Genomic DNA, 14,853 nt, shown 5'->3' with positions numbered 1-14,853 from the left:
CTGGGGGACACTGGGAGTGTGTGGGGGGGAAACTGGGAGCACTGGGAGAGCTGGGGGGGAACTGGTCATACTGGGAGCACTGAGTAGGGGTAACTGGGAGCACTGGGGGGTGGGAAGGGGGTAACTGGGAGCACTGGGGGGTGGGAAGGGGGTAACTGGGAACACTGGGGGGCACTGGGAGCACTGGGCGGGGGGAACTGGGAATACTGGGAGCGCTGGGGGGGGTAACTGAGAGCATTGGGGGGGGAAACTGGGAATACTGGGCGCACTGGGGGGGGTGGGCAGGGACTGGGAGCATTGGGAGTACTGGAGGGGGGTAACTGGGAGCACTGGGGGAGTGGGATGAGGGGCACTGGGAGCACTGGGGGGGGAACTGGGTATACTGGGAGCATTGGGAGTACTGGAGGGGGGTAACTGGGAGCACTGGGGGGGTGGGATGAGGGGCACTGGGAGCACTGGGGGGGGGTAACTGGGAGCACTGGGGGGGTCCAGCCTCTCTCTGCCCCCCCCCCAGCTCAGGACCCCCGACCTGAAGCCGCCTCCAGCCGGGACCCCCCCGTGACCTGGGACCCCCCCGAGGGTTGGGGACCCCCCCGAAAGGACCCCCCAACACTCAGGACCCCCCCGGGGACCCCCCAGTTTTTTGGGGACCCCTCAAGGTCCCCCCCCGATTCTTGGAGACCCCCCCAACGCCCCCCTCCCCCAATTCTTGGGGGTCCCAAATAAAGGCGCTGCTGAGCCCCCCCCCGCTGCTTATTTTGGGGGTGTGGGCTGGTTTTGGGGTGAAATTCAAGGTTTTGGGGACAATCTCGGGGATTTGGGGGTTCCCAGAGGTGATTTTGGGGTGAATTGGAGGGGGTTGGGGTCCCAACAGCCGCCTTTGGGGGTCAAACTCCGGGATTTGGGGGATCCAGGAGGTGATTTTGGGGATCCAGGAGGTGATTTTGGGGTGAACTCGGTAGTTTTGGGGCCCCAGAAGTTGCTTCCAGGTGAATTCCCGAGGTTTGGGAGCCCCACAGGAAGTTTTGGGGTGAATTCCGGGGAGTTTGGGTCCCTGGCAGAGATCTGGGGGGAATTCCAGGAGTTTCGGGGCCAATTTCAGGGGTTTTGGGGGTCCCAAGAGACAGTTTTGGGGCAAATTCCAGGAGTTTTGGGTCCTGTATTTCTCTGTACAGTGAGGGGGGAGGGGATATGGCCCCTCCCCCCCCAAATGTCCTCGGTCCGGCCGGGTCGGGACCCCCCCGGGGCCGGGATCCATCCAAGGGGATCCGGGATCCATCCGGGGGGTTCAGGGGGATCCATCCACGGGGTTCGGGGGGATCCAGGATTCCCCTCCAGGTCCAGGATCCATCTGGGAGATCCAGGATCCACCTGGGGAATTTGGGGAGATCCAGGATCCATCCAGGGGGTTCAGGGGGCTCTGGGATCCCCCTCCATGTCCAGGATCCATCCAGGGAGTCCAGGGGGCTCCAGGATCCAGCTGGTGTGTTTTGGGGGATCCAGGGTCCATCTGGGGGATTCAGGATCCAGTTGGGGAGTTCAGGAGGATCCAGGGTCTCTCCCCCCCCCCGTCCAGGATCCATCCAGGGGGTTCAGGGGGATCCAGGATCCATCCAGGGGGTTCAGGGGGATCCAGGATCCATCCAGGGGGGCTCAGGGGGCTCCAGGATCCATCCAGGGGGTTCAAGGGGATCCAGGATCCATCCAGGGGGGTTCAGGGGGATCCAGGATCCATCCAGGGGGGTTCAGGGGGATCCAGGATCCATCCAGGGGGTTCAAGGGGGATCCAGGATCCATCCAGGGGGTTCAGGGGGCTCCAGGATCCATCCAGGGGGGCTCAGGGGGATCCAGGATCCATCCAGGGGGTTCAGGGGGATCCAGGATCCATCCAGGGGGTTCAGGGGGCTCTGGGATCCCCCCCCCCCCCCGTCCAGGATCCATCTGGGGGATCCAGGATCCATCCGGGGGGTTCAAGATCCATCCAGGGGGTTCAGGGGGCTCTGGGATCCCCCTCCATGTCCAGGATCCATCCAGGGAGTCCAGGGGGCTCCAGGATCCAGCTGGTGTGTTTTGGGGGATCCAGGGTCCATCTGGGGGGTTCAGGAGGATCCAGGGTCTCTCCCCCCCCCCGTCCAGGATCCATCCAGGGGGTTCAGGGGGATCCAGGATCCAGCAGGGGGGGTTCAAGGGGATCCAGGATCCATCCAGGGGGCTCAGGGGGATCCAGGATCCATCCAGGGGGCTCAGGGGGATCCAGGATCCATCCAGGGGGGCTCAGGGGGATCCAGGATCCATCCAGGGGGGCTCAGGGGGCTCCAGGATCCATCCAGGGGGTTCAGGGGGATCCAGGATCCATCCAGGGGGGCTCAGGGGGATCCAGGATCCATCCAGTGGGGCTCAGGGGGATCCAGGATCCATCCAGGGGGTTCAGGGGGATCCAGGATCCATCCAGGGGGTTCAGGGGGATCCAGGATCCATCCAGGGGGGCTCAGGGGGCTCCAGGATCCATCCAGGGGGGCTCAGGGGGCTCCAGGATCCATCCAGGGGGGCTCAGGGGGATCCAGGATCCATCCAGTGGGGCTCAGGGGGATCCAGGATCCATCCAGGGGGTTCAGGGGGATCCAGGATCCATCCAGGGGGGCTCAGGGGGATCCAGGATCCATCCAGGGGGGCTCAGGGGGATCCAGGATCCATCCAGGGGGGTTCAGGGGGCTCCAGGATCCATCCAGGGGGTTCAGGGGGATCCAGGATCCATCCAAGGGGTTCAGGGGGATCCAGGATCCATCCAGGGGGCTCAGGGGATCCAGGATCCATCCAGGGGGGTTCAGGAGCCTCCAGGATCCATCCAGGGGGCTCAGGGGGATCCAGGATCCATCCAGGGGGGCTCAGGGGGATCCAGGATCCATCCAGGGGGTTCAGGGGGATCCAGGATCCATCCAGGGGGGTTCAGGGGATCCAGGATCCAGCAGGGGGGGTTCAGGGGGCTCCAGGATCCATCCAGGGGGTTCAGGGGGGATCCAGGATCCAGCAGGGGGGGGTTCAGGGGGCTCCAGGATCCATCCAGGGGGTTCAGGGGGATCCAGGATCCATCCAAGGGGTTCAGGGGGATCCAGGATCCAGCAGGGGGGGTTCAGGGGGCTCCAGGATCCATCCAGGGGGGTTCAGGGGGGTCCAGGATCCAGCCACATCCTTGGGGGTCCCCCTGAATCCAGGGGGGACTGCGGGGTCGGGATCCAGCTGTGCTTGGGATCTGTCCATGTCCTCAGATCCAGTTGTGTCCAGGATCTGGTCACATCCAGGGATCTGTCCCTGTCCTGGGATCCCTCTGTGTCCGGGATCTGGGGATGTCCCAGGATCCCTCTGTGTCCCAGACCCCAGCCACGTCCGGGATCCCTCTGTGTCTGGGATCTGGGGATGTCCCAGGATCCCTCTGTGTCCGGGATCTGTCCATGGCCGGGATCCAGCCGTGTCTGGGGCTGTGTCCTCGTCCTGGGTCACGTCCCAGATCCAGCTGTGTCTCAGGATCTGTCCATGTCCTGGGATCCCGCTGTCTCTGGGATCTCTCCATGACCTGGGATCCAGCCATGTCTGGGATCCCGCTGTGTCCAGGATCCCGCTGTGTCCAGGATCCATCCATGTCCATGACCAGGATCCTGCCGTGTCCTGGCTGTGTCCCCATCCCGGATCATGTCTGGGATCCATCCATGTCTGGGATCCATCCATGTCCATATCCAGGATCCTGCTCTGTCCAGGATCCATCCGTGTCTGGGATCCATCCATGTCCATGTCCAGGATCCTGCCATGTCTGGGATCCATCCATGTGTGGGATCCATCCATGTCCATGTCCAGGATTCATCCATGTCTGGGATCCATCCATGTCCATGTCTGGGATCCATCCATGTCTGGGATCCATCCATGTCTGGGATCCATCCATGTCTGGGATCCATCCATGTCCATGTCTGGGATCCATCCATGTCCATGTCCAGGATTCATCCATGTCTGGGATCCATCCATGTCCATGTCTGGGATCCATCCATGTCTGGGATCCATCCATGTCCAGGATCCATCCGTGTCTGGGATCCATCCATGTCCATGTCCATGATCCTGCTCTGTCCAGGATCCATCCGTGTCTGGGATCCATCCATGTCCATGTCCAGGATCCATCCATGTGTGGGATCCATCCATGTCCATGTCTGGGATCCATCCGTGTCTGGGATCCATCCATGTCCATGTCCATGATCCCGCCGTGTCCTCGCTGTGTCCCCGTCCCGGATGGGGTCCCTCTGGGATCCAGTGATGTCCCACATCCCTCCGTGCCCGGGATCAGCCCCTCAGGTGGCCTTTGGTGTCCCCTGGGTGTCCCTTGGTGTCCTTTGGGTGTCCCTTGGTGTCCTTTAGTGTCCTTTGGGTGTCCCCTGGGTGTCCCTCAATGTTCTTTGGGTGTCCCTTGGTGTCCATTGGGTGTCCCTCAATGTCCCCTGGGTGTCCCTTAGTGTCTTTTGGGTGTCCCCTGGGTGCCCCTCAGTGTCTCCTGGGTGTCCCTTGGTGTCCTTTGGGTGTCCCTCAGTGTCCCCTGGGTGTCCCTTGGTGTCCTTTGGGTGTCCCTTGGTGTCCTTTAGTGTCCTTTGGGTGTCCCCTGGGTGTCCCTCAATGTTCTTTGGGTGTCCCTTGGTGTCCATTGGGCGTCCCTCAATGTCTCCTGGGTGTCCCTTAGTGTCCTTTGGGTGTCCCTCAGTGTCCCCTGGGTGTCCCTTGGTGTCCCCTTGGTGTCCCTCAATGTCCTTTGAGTGTCCCTCAATGTCCCCTGCATGTCCCTTAGTGTCCTTTGCATGTCCTCTATGTGTCCCACTGTCCCCTGGGTGTGTCCCACTGTCCCCTGGGTGTCCCTTGGGTGTCCCCAAAGTGCCATGCGGACCTGGGTGTCCTTTGGTGTCCCCCAGTGTCCCCTGGGTGCTACAGGACCCCCGGGTGTCCCCTGGTGTCCCATGGGTGCCCCTCAGGGTCCTTGGTGTCCCTCTGTCCCCTGAGTGTCCCTCAGTGTCCTCTGGGTGTCCCCTGGGTCCCAGGAGTGTCCCTTGGTGTCCCCAAGGTGTCACAAGGACCTGGGGGGGTCCCACCCAGGACACTGTCCCTTAGTGTGTTTGGTGTCCCCCAGTGTACCCTGGGTGCCACAGGCCCCTCAGGTGTCCCCTGGGTGCTGTGGGTGCCCCTCAGTGTCCCCTGGGTGTCCTCAGTGTCCCCTGGGTGCCCCTCAGTGTCCCCTGGGTGCTGTGGGTGCCCCTCAGTGTCCCCTGGGTGTCCTCAGTGTCCCCTGGGTGTGCTTTGGTGTCCCCTGGGTGCTGTGGGTGCCCCTCAGTGTCCCTGGCTGTCCCTCAGTGTCCTTGGGTGTCCTCAGTGTCCCCTGGGTGCCACAGGGCTGGCAGGTCCCCCCATATCCCCGTGTGCCCTCTCAGGTTGTCACTGCTGTCCCCGATGTCCCCAATGTCCCCAATATCCCCGATGCCCCCTGGGGTCAGGGCTCTGTAGGTGCCCCCTCATTCTTGCTGTCACTGCTGTCCCCCATGTCCCCAGTGTCCCGGATGTCCCCAGTGTCCCCGATGTCCCCGATGCCCCCTGGGGTCAGGGCTCTGTAGGTGCCCCCTCGGTCTCACTGTCACTGCTGTCCTCAATGTCCCCAATGTCCCCAATGTCCCCGATGCCCCCTGGGGTCAGGGCTCTGTAGGTGCCCCCTCATTCTCGCTGTCACTGCTGTCCCCAGTGCCCCCAATGTCCCCGATGTCCCCATTGTCCCCAATGTCCCCTGGGGTCAGGGCTCTGTAGGTGCCCCCTCGGTCTCGCTGTCACTGCTGTCCCCGATGTCCCCGATGTCCCCGATGTCCCCGATGCCCCCCGGGGGGAGGGCGAAGGGCGGCAGCTCCTCGTCGGACGAGCCCAGCGAGTCCTCGTCCCCCAGGCGGGTCCCCAGGGCCACCCCCCCGAAGGACAGGGGACCCCGCAGCAGCCGGATCTGAGGGGACAGAGGGGACACCGACGGGGACAGTGGGGACAAGGGCAGGGGACAGGGACAGGGACAGGGGGACAAGGAAAAGGGGACAGGGACAAGGAAAAGGAGACAGGGACAGGGGCAGGGACAAGGGAACAAGGGACAAGGGACAGGGACAAGAGGACAGGGACAAGAGGACAGGGACAGGGACAAGGGGACAAGGAACAGAGGACAGAGACAAAGGGACAAGGGACAGGGGACAGGGGACAAGAGACAAGGGACAGGGACAAGGGACAGGGACAGGGGACAGAGGCAGGGACAGGGGACAAGGGACAAGAGGACAGGGACAGGGACAAGGAACAGAGGACAGAGACAAGGGGACGGGACAGGGGACAGGGGACAGGGGACAGGGAATAGGGGACAGGGGCAGGGGACAAGAGGACAGGGACAAGGGGACAGGGACAAGGGGACAGGGGACAGGGAAAGGGACCAGGACAAGGGACAGGGGACAGGGGCAGGGAGAGGGGTAAGGGACAGGGGACAGGGACAAGGGGACAAGGAACAGGAGACAGGGGATGAGACAAGGGACAGAGACGGGGAACAGGGACAAGGACAGGGACAAGGGACAGGGGACAGGGGGCAAGGGACAGGGGACAAGAGACAGGGAACAGGGGGACAGGGGCAGGGGACAAGAGACAGGGAACAGGGGCAGGGACAGGGGACAGGGGCAGGGGATAAGAGACAGGGGACAGGGGACAGGGGCAGGGGACAAGAGACAGGGACAAGGGGACAGGGGACAGGGACCGGGACAAGGGACAGGGACAAGGGACAAGGGACAGGGACAGGGGGACAAGGAAAAGGGGACAGGGACAGGGACAGGGAGAGGGAACAAGGGACAGAGACAGGGACAGGAGGGGACAAGAGACAAAAGGGGACAAGGGACACCAGGGAAGGGCAGGAGGGGGCAGAGAGGGGGACACACTGTCACACACTGTCCCCAGCTGTCCCCAGGCCTGCCCCCCTGTCCCCCCCAGCCCCCCTGGGTGCCCCCTGAGGGTTCCCAGCCCCCATTTTCCCCTCCCAGCACCCCTGAGGGTCCCACCCGTGAGTGTCCCCAACCTGTGGATGCCACCCAGGTGTCCCCCACTCCCCATGGGTCCCACCCAGGGGTCTCCCCCACACTCCTTGTGCCTCTCCCCTCCCCGGGGGTCCCACCCAGAGATCCCCCCCACCCCTCAGAGGTCCCACCCCAGTGTCCCCCCTACCCCGGGGGTCCCACCCAGGAATCTCCCCCAACTCCCTGTGTCCCCCCACACCCCGGGGGTCCCAACCCAGTGTCCCCCCCAACCCCTGGGGGTCCCGCCTGGGGGTGTCCCTGCCCCGGGGGTCCCACCCAGAAGTCTCCCCCGCGCTCCCTGGAGTGCCCCCCCATCCCCGGAGGTCCCACCCCCGTGTCCCCCCCTGCCCGGGGGTCCCTCCCGAGGGTGTCCCCATCCCCACTCCCTGTGCCCCCCCCACACCGGGGGTACCACCCAGGAGTCTCCCCCGCACTCCCTGTGTCCCCCCATCCCTTGGGGGTCCCACCCAGGGGTATCCCCTCCCCGGGGATCCCACTCAGAGGTCTCCCCCCTCCCCTGGGGTCCCCATCCAGGAGTCTGCCCCCCACTCCCTGTGTCCCCCCATCCCTCAGGGGTCTCACCCAGGGGTCTCCCCCTTCCCCGGGGGTCCCTCCCGGGGGTGTCCCCCCCCCTTTCCCCACCTCAGCCTTGAGCTCGTCGATGTGATCCTTGAGCTGGCGGATGTAGAGCCCCGCGTCCGAGTGCTCCAGCTGCCCCTGGATCCGCCCCTCCTCCCGCTGGGGGGGCACGGGGGGGTCACTGGGACACCCCCGGACACCTCCTGTCCCCCCTGCCACCCCCTGTCCCCACTGGGGGTCCCAGCATCCACCCCTCCTCCCGCTGGAGGGGCACAGGGGGGGTCACTGGGACACCCCCTGACACCCCCCGGCACCCCCATCACCCTGCATCCCCACTGGAGGTCCCTGGATCTGCCCCTCCTCCCGCTGGGGGGGGCATGGGGGGGTCACTGGGACACCCCTGGACACCCCCCGGCACCCCCAGCACCCCCTGTCCCCCCGTGTCCCCACTGGGGGTCTCTGGATCTGCCCCTCCTCCCGCTGGGGGGGGGCATGGGGGGGACACTGGGACACCCCCTGACACCCCCTGTCCCTCCTGGGGGTCCCTGGATCTGCCCCTCCTCCTGCTGGGGGGGCACAGGGGGGGTCACTGGGACACCCCTGGACACCCCCTGTCCTCCCTGCCACCCCCTGTCCCCATTGGGGGTCCCTGCCTCCACCCCTCCTCCCACAGGGGGGGCACGGGGGGGTCACTGGGACACCCCCTGACACCCTCGCCCCCCCATCACCCTGTATCCCCACTGGGGGTCCCTGGATCTCCCCTCCTCCCGCTGGGGGGGCACAGGGAGGGTCACTGGGACACCCCTCGAACCCCCTGTCCCCCCGTGTCCCCACTGGGGGTCCCTGGATCTGCCCCTCCTCCCGCTGGGGGGGACGGGGGGGGTCACTGGGACACGCCTGGCCAACGCCCGGTCCCCCCGGTCCCCACTGTTCCCCCATGTCCCCTCTTGTCCCCCAATGCCATGGCCAGGGTGGCCATGCTGTCGGTCTCACCCCTGTCTCCCCCGTCCCCCTGTGTGTCCCCCGTGTCCCCCCATGTCCCCCTGTGTCCCCCCCGTCCCCCCCATGTGCCCAGACCTGGATCTCGAGCTCGGCCACGCGCTGCCTCATCTCGGCCAGGGCGGCCATGCTGTCGGCCTCACCCCTGTCCCCCCCGTCCCCCCTGTCCCCCCATGTCCCCTCATCCCCCCCATCCCTGTCCCCACGTCCCCAGACCTGGATCTCGAGCTCGGTCATGCGCTGCCTCATCTCGGCCAGGGCGGCCATCCTGTCGGCCTCGCCCCTGTCCCCTCATGTCCCCCTTATGTCCCCCCATGTCCCCCCACACCCCCCCTGTCCATCCTTGTCCCCTCATGTCCCCCCCATGTCCCCAGACCTGGATCTCGAGCTCGGCCACGCGCTGTCTCATCTCGGCCAGGGTGGCCATGCTGTCGGCCTCGCCCCTGTCCCCCCCATCCCCCCCCGTCCCTCCCTGTCCCCCCATGTCCCCCCTGTCCCCCCCCGTGTCCCCCATGTCCCCAGACCTGGATCTCGAGCTCGGCCACGCGCTGCCTCATCTCGGCCAGGGCGGCCATGCTGTCGGCCTCGCGCAGCCGCACGGCCATCACCTCCTCCTTGCTCTGGGGAAACAAGGGGACACGGGGTCAGACACAGGGACACCCATGGACACACCCGTGTCACCCCTAGGGACACACCCACGGACACACCCGTGTCACCCCCAGGGACAGCCTCACGGCCATCACCTCCTCCTTGCTCTGGAGACAGCAGGGACAGAGGGTCAGACACAGGGACAGCCCACAGACACACCCATGGACACACCCGTGTCACCCCCAGGGACAGCCACACGGCCATCACCTCCTCCTTGCTCTGGGGAAACAAGGGGACAGCGGGTAAGACACAGGGACACACCCATGGACACACCCATGGACACACCCGTGTCACCCCTGGGGACACAGGGACACCTCGGGGACACCTCTGGGGACACCCCTAGGGACACCCGTGTCACCCATGGGGACACCCCACACAGCCTGGGGACATGCCAAGGACACCCATGTCACCCACAGGGATACCCCAGACAGCCTGGGGACACCCCGGGAACACCCATGTCACCCACAGGGACACCCCAGACACCTCAGGAACATCTCTGGGGACACCCATGTCACCCACAGGAATACCCCACACAGCCTGGGGACACCCCGGGAACACCCATGTCACCCACAGGGACACCCCAGACACCTCAGGAACATCTCTGGGGACACCTATGTCACCCACAGGAATACCCCACACAGCCTGAGAACACCCTGGGGACATCCATGTCACCCATGGGGACACCCCAGACACTCTGAGGACACCCCAGGGACACCCGTGTCACCCATGGGGACACAGAGACACCCCGGGGACACTCCTGGGGACACCCCTGGGGACACCCGTGTCACCCACAGGGCTACACTGCGCTGCCCTGGGGCAGCCCTGGGGGCTGTGAGGACACAACAGGATGTGATGATGCCGCTGTTGTCCCCTTCCTGCCCTCTCTGTGTCCCCCCCTGCCCTGTGTCCCTCCCTGTCCCCTGTTTGTCCCAATGTCACCTTGCACTGGGCCTCGGCGTGTTTTCGGTGGCTCTCACTGAGCTGGGCCTGTAGCCCCTGTGCCCTCCATGTCCCCCCCTCCCCTGTGCCCCCCAGTGTCCCTCCCTGTCCCTTCCCTGTCCTGGTGTCCCCGGTGTCACCTTGCACTGTGCCTGTGTCCCCCCCTCCCTTGTGTCCCCCAGTGTCCCCTCCCTGTCCCCCGTTTGTCCCCGGTGTCACCTTGCACTGGGCCTCGGCGTGTTTGCGGTGGCTCTCGCTGAGTTGGGCCTGCAGCCCCTGTCCCCTCCCTGTGCCCTCTGTGTCCCCCCCTCCCCTGTGTCCCCCAGTGTCCCCTCCCTGTCCCCTCCCTGTCCCCATGTCCCGGTGTCACCTTGCACTGGGCCTCGGCGTGTTTTCGGTGGTTCTCGCTGAGTTGGGCCTGCAGCCCCTGTCCCCTCCCTGTGCCCTCTGTGTCCCCCCCCTCCCCTGTGTCCCCCAGTGTCCCCCAGTGTCCCCTCCCTGTCCCCATGTCCCGGTGTCACCTTGCACTGGGCCTCGGCGTGTTTTCGGTGGCTCTCGCTGAGCTGGGCCTGCAGCCCCTGACTCTGCGCCGCCGCCGCCCGCAGCTGCTCCCGCAGCCCCGCACAGGCCTGCTCGGCTCTGCCCAGCACTGTCCTCTGGATCTGACCCTGGGGACAGCAGTGTCACCTCCTGTCACCTCCTGTCACCTCCTGTCACCCCCTGCTCGGCTCTGCCCAGCACTGTCCTCTGGATCTGACCCTGGGGACAGCAGTGTCACCTCCTGTCACCTCCTGTCACCTCCTGTCACCCCCTGCTCGGCTCTGCCCAGCACTGTCCTCTGGATCTGACCCTGGGGACAGCAGTGTCACCTCCTGTCACACCCCCTGTCACCTCCTGTCACCTCCCTGCCACCTCCCTGTCACCTCCTGCTCGGCTCTGCCCAGCACTGTCCTCTGGATCTGACCCTGGGGACAGCAGTGTCACCTCCTGTCACCTCCTGTCACCCCCTGCTCGGCTCTGCCCAGCACTGTCCTCTGGATCTGACCCTGGGGACAGCAGTGTCACCTCCTGTCACACCCCCTGTCACCTCCTGTCACATCCCCTGTCACCTCCCTGTCACCTCCTGCTCGGCTCTGCCCAGCACTGTCCTCTGGATCTGACCCTGGGGACAGCAGTGTCACCTCCTGTCACACCCCCTGTCACCTCCTGTCACCTCCCTGTCACCTCCCTGTCACCTCCTGTCACCTCCTGTCACCTCCCGTCACCTCCCTGTCACACCCCAGTCCCCCCAGTGCTCCCAGTCCCCCCAGTCTCTGTGTCTCCAGCTCCAGTCCCCCTGTCCCAGCCCCCAGTCCCCCCCAGTCCCCCCAGTCATCCCAGTGCCCCCAGTCCCTGTGTCTCCAGATCCAGTCCCCCTGTCCCAGCCCCCCAGTCCCTCCCAGTCCCCCCAGTCCCCCCAGTGCCCCCAGTCCCTGTGTCTCCAGCTCCAGTACCCCTGTCCCAGCCCCCCAGTGCCCCCAGTGCCCCCAGTCCCTGTGTCTCCAGCTCCAGCACCCCTATCCCAGCCCCCAGTCCCTCCCAGTCCCTCCCAGTGGCCCCAGTCCCTGTGTCTCCAGCTCCAGGACCCCTATCCCAGCCCCCCAGTCTCTCCCAGTCCCCCCAGTGCCCCCCAGTGCCCCCATACCTGTGTCTCCAGCTCCAGGACCCGCTGTCTCAGCGCCCTGAGCTCGGCCTGGGCCGTGGCCTCGCGGAGCCGCGCCCCCAGCACGGCCTCGTGCAGCGCCCGGGGGGCACCCGGGGGGTCCTTCCAGCGCCCCCGGCCCTGGGACACCTGTGGGGACACCTGGGTCACACCTGGCCACACCTGGGGCACACCTGGGTCACACCTGGGTCACACCCTGTGCCCCCAACACGGCCTCGTGCAGCACCCGGGGTGCACCCAGGGGGTCCTTCCAGCGCCCCCGGCCCTGGGACACCTGTGGGGACACCTGGGTCACACCTGGGCACACCTGGGGCACACCTGGATACATGTAGGTCACACCTGGGTGACACCTGGATACATCTGGGCACACCTGGGCACATCTGGATACACCTGGGCACACCTGGGTGACACCTGGATAGATCTGGGCACACCTGGGCACATCTGGATACACCTGGGTCACACCTAGGGGGCACCTGGATACACCTGGGTCACACCTGGGCACACCTGTGTCAGGTCCCCCCGGGGTCTGAGGGAGGGCCCAGGGGTGGGGCCAAGGGACGCAGGTGTGCAGGAGGGGACCCAGCCCTGCCCATTGGCCCCGAGGGCCACCCCATGGTCCAGGTGTCCCCACATGTCCCAGGTGTCCCCCATCTCACCTGCCAGGTGTCCCTGAGGTGTCCCAGGTGTCCCCAGGTGTCCCCCCCACGTCCCAGGTGTCCCCAGGTGTCCCCCCTACCTCCCAGGTGTCCCCAGGTGTCCCCCATCTCACCTGCCAGCTGTCACTGAGCTCCTTGACCTGCTGCTGCAGCTCCCCCAGGGACTTCACGGCCTCGGCCTCGCGCAGGGCCAGAGCCTGCAGCTCCTCCTGCAGCCGCACCACGTTGGCCTCGTCCGGCAGCAGCGTGCTCCTCTGGGGACAGGGACACCAGGGGACATCAGGGGGGACAGTCCTGGGGACAGGGGACAGGCACAGGGACAGGGGACAGCCCTGGGGACAGGGGACAGGCACAGGGACAGGGGACAGCAGCAGGGCCAGAGCCTGCAGCTCCTCCTGCAGCCGCACCACGTTGGCCTCGTCCGGCAGCAGCGTGCTCCTCTGGGGACAGGGACACCAGGGGACATCAGGGGGACAGGGGACATCAGCCATGGGGACAGGGAGAGCCACAGGGACAGGGGACAGGGCCAGAGCCTGCAGCTCCTCCTGCAGCCACACCACATTGGCCTCGTCCGGCAGCAGCAGCGTGCTCCTCTGGGGACAGGGACACCAGGGGACATCAGGGGGGACAGCCCTGGGGACAGGGGACAGGCACAGGGACAGGGGACAGCCCTGGGGACAGGGGACAGGGCCAGAGCCTGCAGCTCCTCCTGCAGCCGCACCACGTTGGCCTCGTCCGGCAGCAGCAGCGTGCTCCTCTGGGGACAGGGACACCAGGGGATGTCAGGGGGGACAGTCCTGGGGTCAGGGGACAGCCACAGGGGACAGGGGACATCCGGGGGACAGGGGACAGGCACAGGGTCAGGGGACAGCCATGGGGACAGGGGACAGCCCTGGGGACAGGGGACAACAGCCATGGGGAGAGGGGGCAGCCACAGGGACAGGGGACAGCCCTGGGGACAAAGAATATGGCTGGGGACAGGGGACATCAGTGGGGACAAGGAACAGCCATGACATCAATGGGGACAGAGCTGGGGACCTTCGCAGGGCCACTCCTGACACCTCCTGTCCCCAAGGTCACTCGTGTGACCCTCCCTGTCCCCAGGGCCACTGGTGTCACACTGCCTGTCCCCAAGGCCACTCCTGACACCTCCTGTCCCCAGGGCCACTCGTGTGACCCTCCATGTCCCCAGGGCCACTCATGGGACCTTCCCTGTCCCCGGGGCCATTCATGTGACGCTGCCACCCCACCAGCCACTCGTGTGACCCTCCCTGTCCCCGGGGCCACTGGTGTCACACTGCCTGTCCCCAAGGCCACTCGTGTGTCCCTCCCTGTCCCTGTGGCCACCATTGTGCCCCTCCCCATGCCCTCCCCCCCGCGGTGTCCCCCCTGTCCCCGTGTCACCTTCTCCATGTCCAGGACCTTGTCCTGCATCTCCTTGAGGGCCCCGAGGGTTTCGCTCTCGCGCAGCCGCGACTGCTCCAGCTCCGTCTGCAGGTGGGTCACGAACTCCTCGCTGAACCGGGGGGTGCCCTGGGGGGGCACAGGGTCACATCACCCTGTCACAGCCTTGTGACACCCCTGGGACCCCCCCATTGTCACACCCATCACCCCCCTTCCATCTGCAGGTGGGTCACGAACTCCTCGCTGAACCAGGGGGTCCCCTGGGGACACACAGGGTCACATCACCCTGTCACAGCCCCCTGACACCCCTGTCACCCCCCTCCGTCTGCAGGTGGGTCACGAACTCCTCGCTGAACCGGGGGGTGCCCTGGAGGGACACAGGGTCACATCACCCTGTCACAGCCTTGTGACACCCCTGTGACACCCCTGTCACCCCCCCTCCGTCTGCAGGTGGGTCACGAACTCCTCGCTGAACCGGGGGGTCCCCTGGGGGGACACAGGGTCACATCAGCCTGTCACACACCCTGACACCCCTGTGACACCGCTGTGACCCCCCCATTGTCACAGCCCTGTCACCCCCCTCCGTCTGCAGGTGGGTCACGAACTCCTCGCTGAACCGGGGGGTCCCTTGGGGACACACAGGGTCACCTCCCCCTGTCACAGCCCCCTGACACCCCTGTGACACCGCTGTGACCCCCCCATTGTCACAGCCCTGTCACCCCCCTCCGTCTGCAGGTGGGTCACCAACTCCTCGCTGAACCGGGGGGTCCCCTCTGTGTCACCAAGTGTCACCAGGGTCACCTCCCCCATTGTCACACCCCTGTCA

At 66.0% G+C, this 14,853-nt stretch overlaps 1 protein-coding gene and 1 long non-coding RNA gene across 3 annotated transcripts in view; one reads left to right on the top strand and one right to left on the bottom strand.

Moving 5' to 3' along the window:
* The first annotated feature begins 2,299 nt into the window (after positions 1-2,299).
* LOC127464601 (uncharacterized) lies at positions 2,300-3,285 on the top strand. Its single transcript, XR_007901467.1, has 3 exons — positions 2,300-2,390; positions 2,483-2,574; positions 3,156-3,285. It is a non-coding gene; the product is annotated as an uncharacterized LOC127464601 (long non-coding RNA).
* A 2,385-nt stretch (positions 3,286-5,670) lies between these two features.
* Positions 5,671-14,853, bottom strand: part of LOC127464600 (EVI5-like protein) — a 32,990-nt gene continuing 23,807 nt past the window's right edge. For both annotated transcript variants that reach the window (XM_051774953.1, XM_051774955.1), the window contains 8 exons: positions 14,028-14,156; positions 12,737-12,877; positions 11,950-12,096; positions 10,787-10,933; positions 9,203-9,298; positions 7,743-7,838; positions 5,821-6,007; positions 5,671-5,722 (listed from right to left, as the gene is read on the bottom strand). In XM_051774953.1, the coding sequence (XP_051630913.1) occupies positions 5,709-5,722; positions 5,821-6,007; positions 7,743-7,838; positions 9,203-9,298; positions 10,787-10,933; positions 11,950-12,096; positions 12,737-12,877; positions 14,028-14,156 (957 nt within the window). In that variant the 3' untranslated portion in view covers positions 5,671-5,708. The remainder of the gene's footprint in view (positions 5,723-5,820; positions 6,008-7,742; positions 7,839-9,202; positions 9,299-10,786; positions 10,934-11,949; positions 12,097-12,736; positions 12,878-14,027; positions 14,157-14,853) is intronic.

This window comes from Manacus candei, unplaced genomic scaffold (genome assembly GCF_025592945.1).
Source record: "Manacus candei isolate 608988 ecotype Guabito, Panama unplaced genomic scaffold, ASM2559294v1 h1tg000241l, whole genome shotgun sequence".
Taxonomy (NCBI): Eukaryota; Metazoa; Chordata; class Aves; order Passeriformes; family Pipridae; genus Manacus; species Manacus candei.
This window is presented reverse-complemented; position numbering and strand designations above follow the sequence as displayed.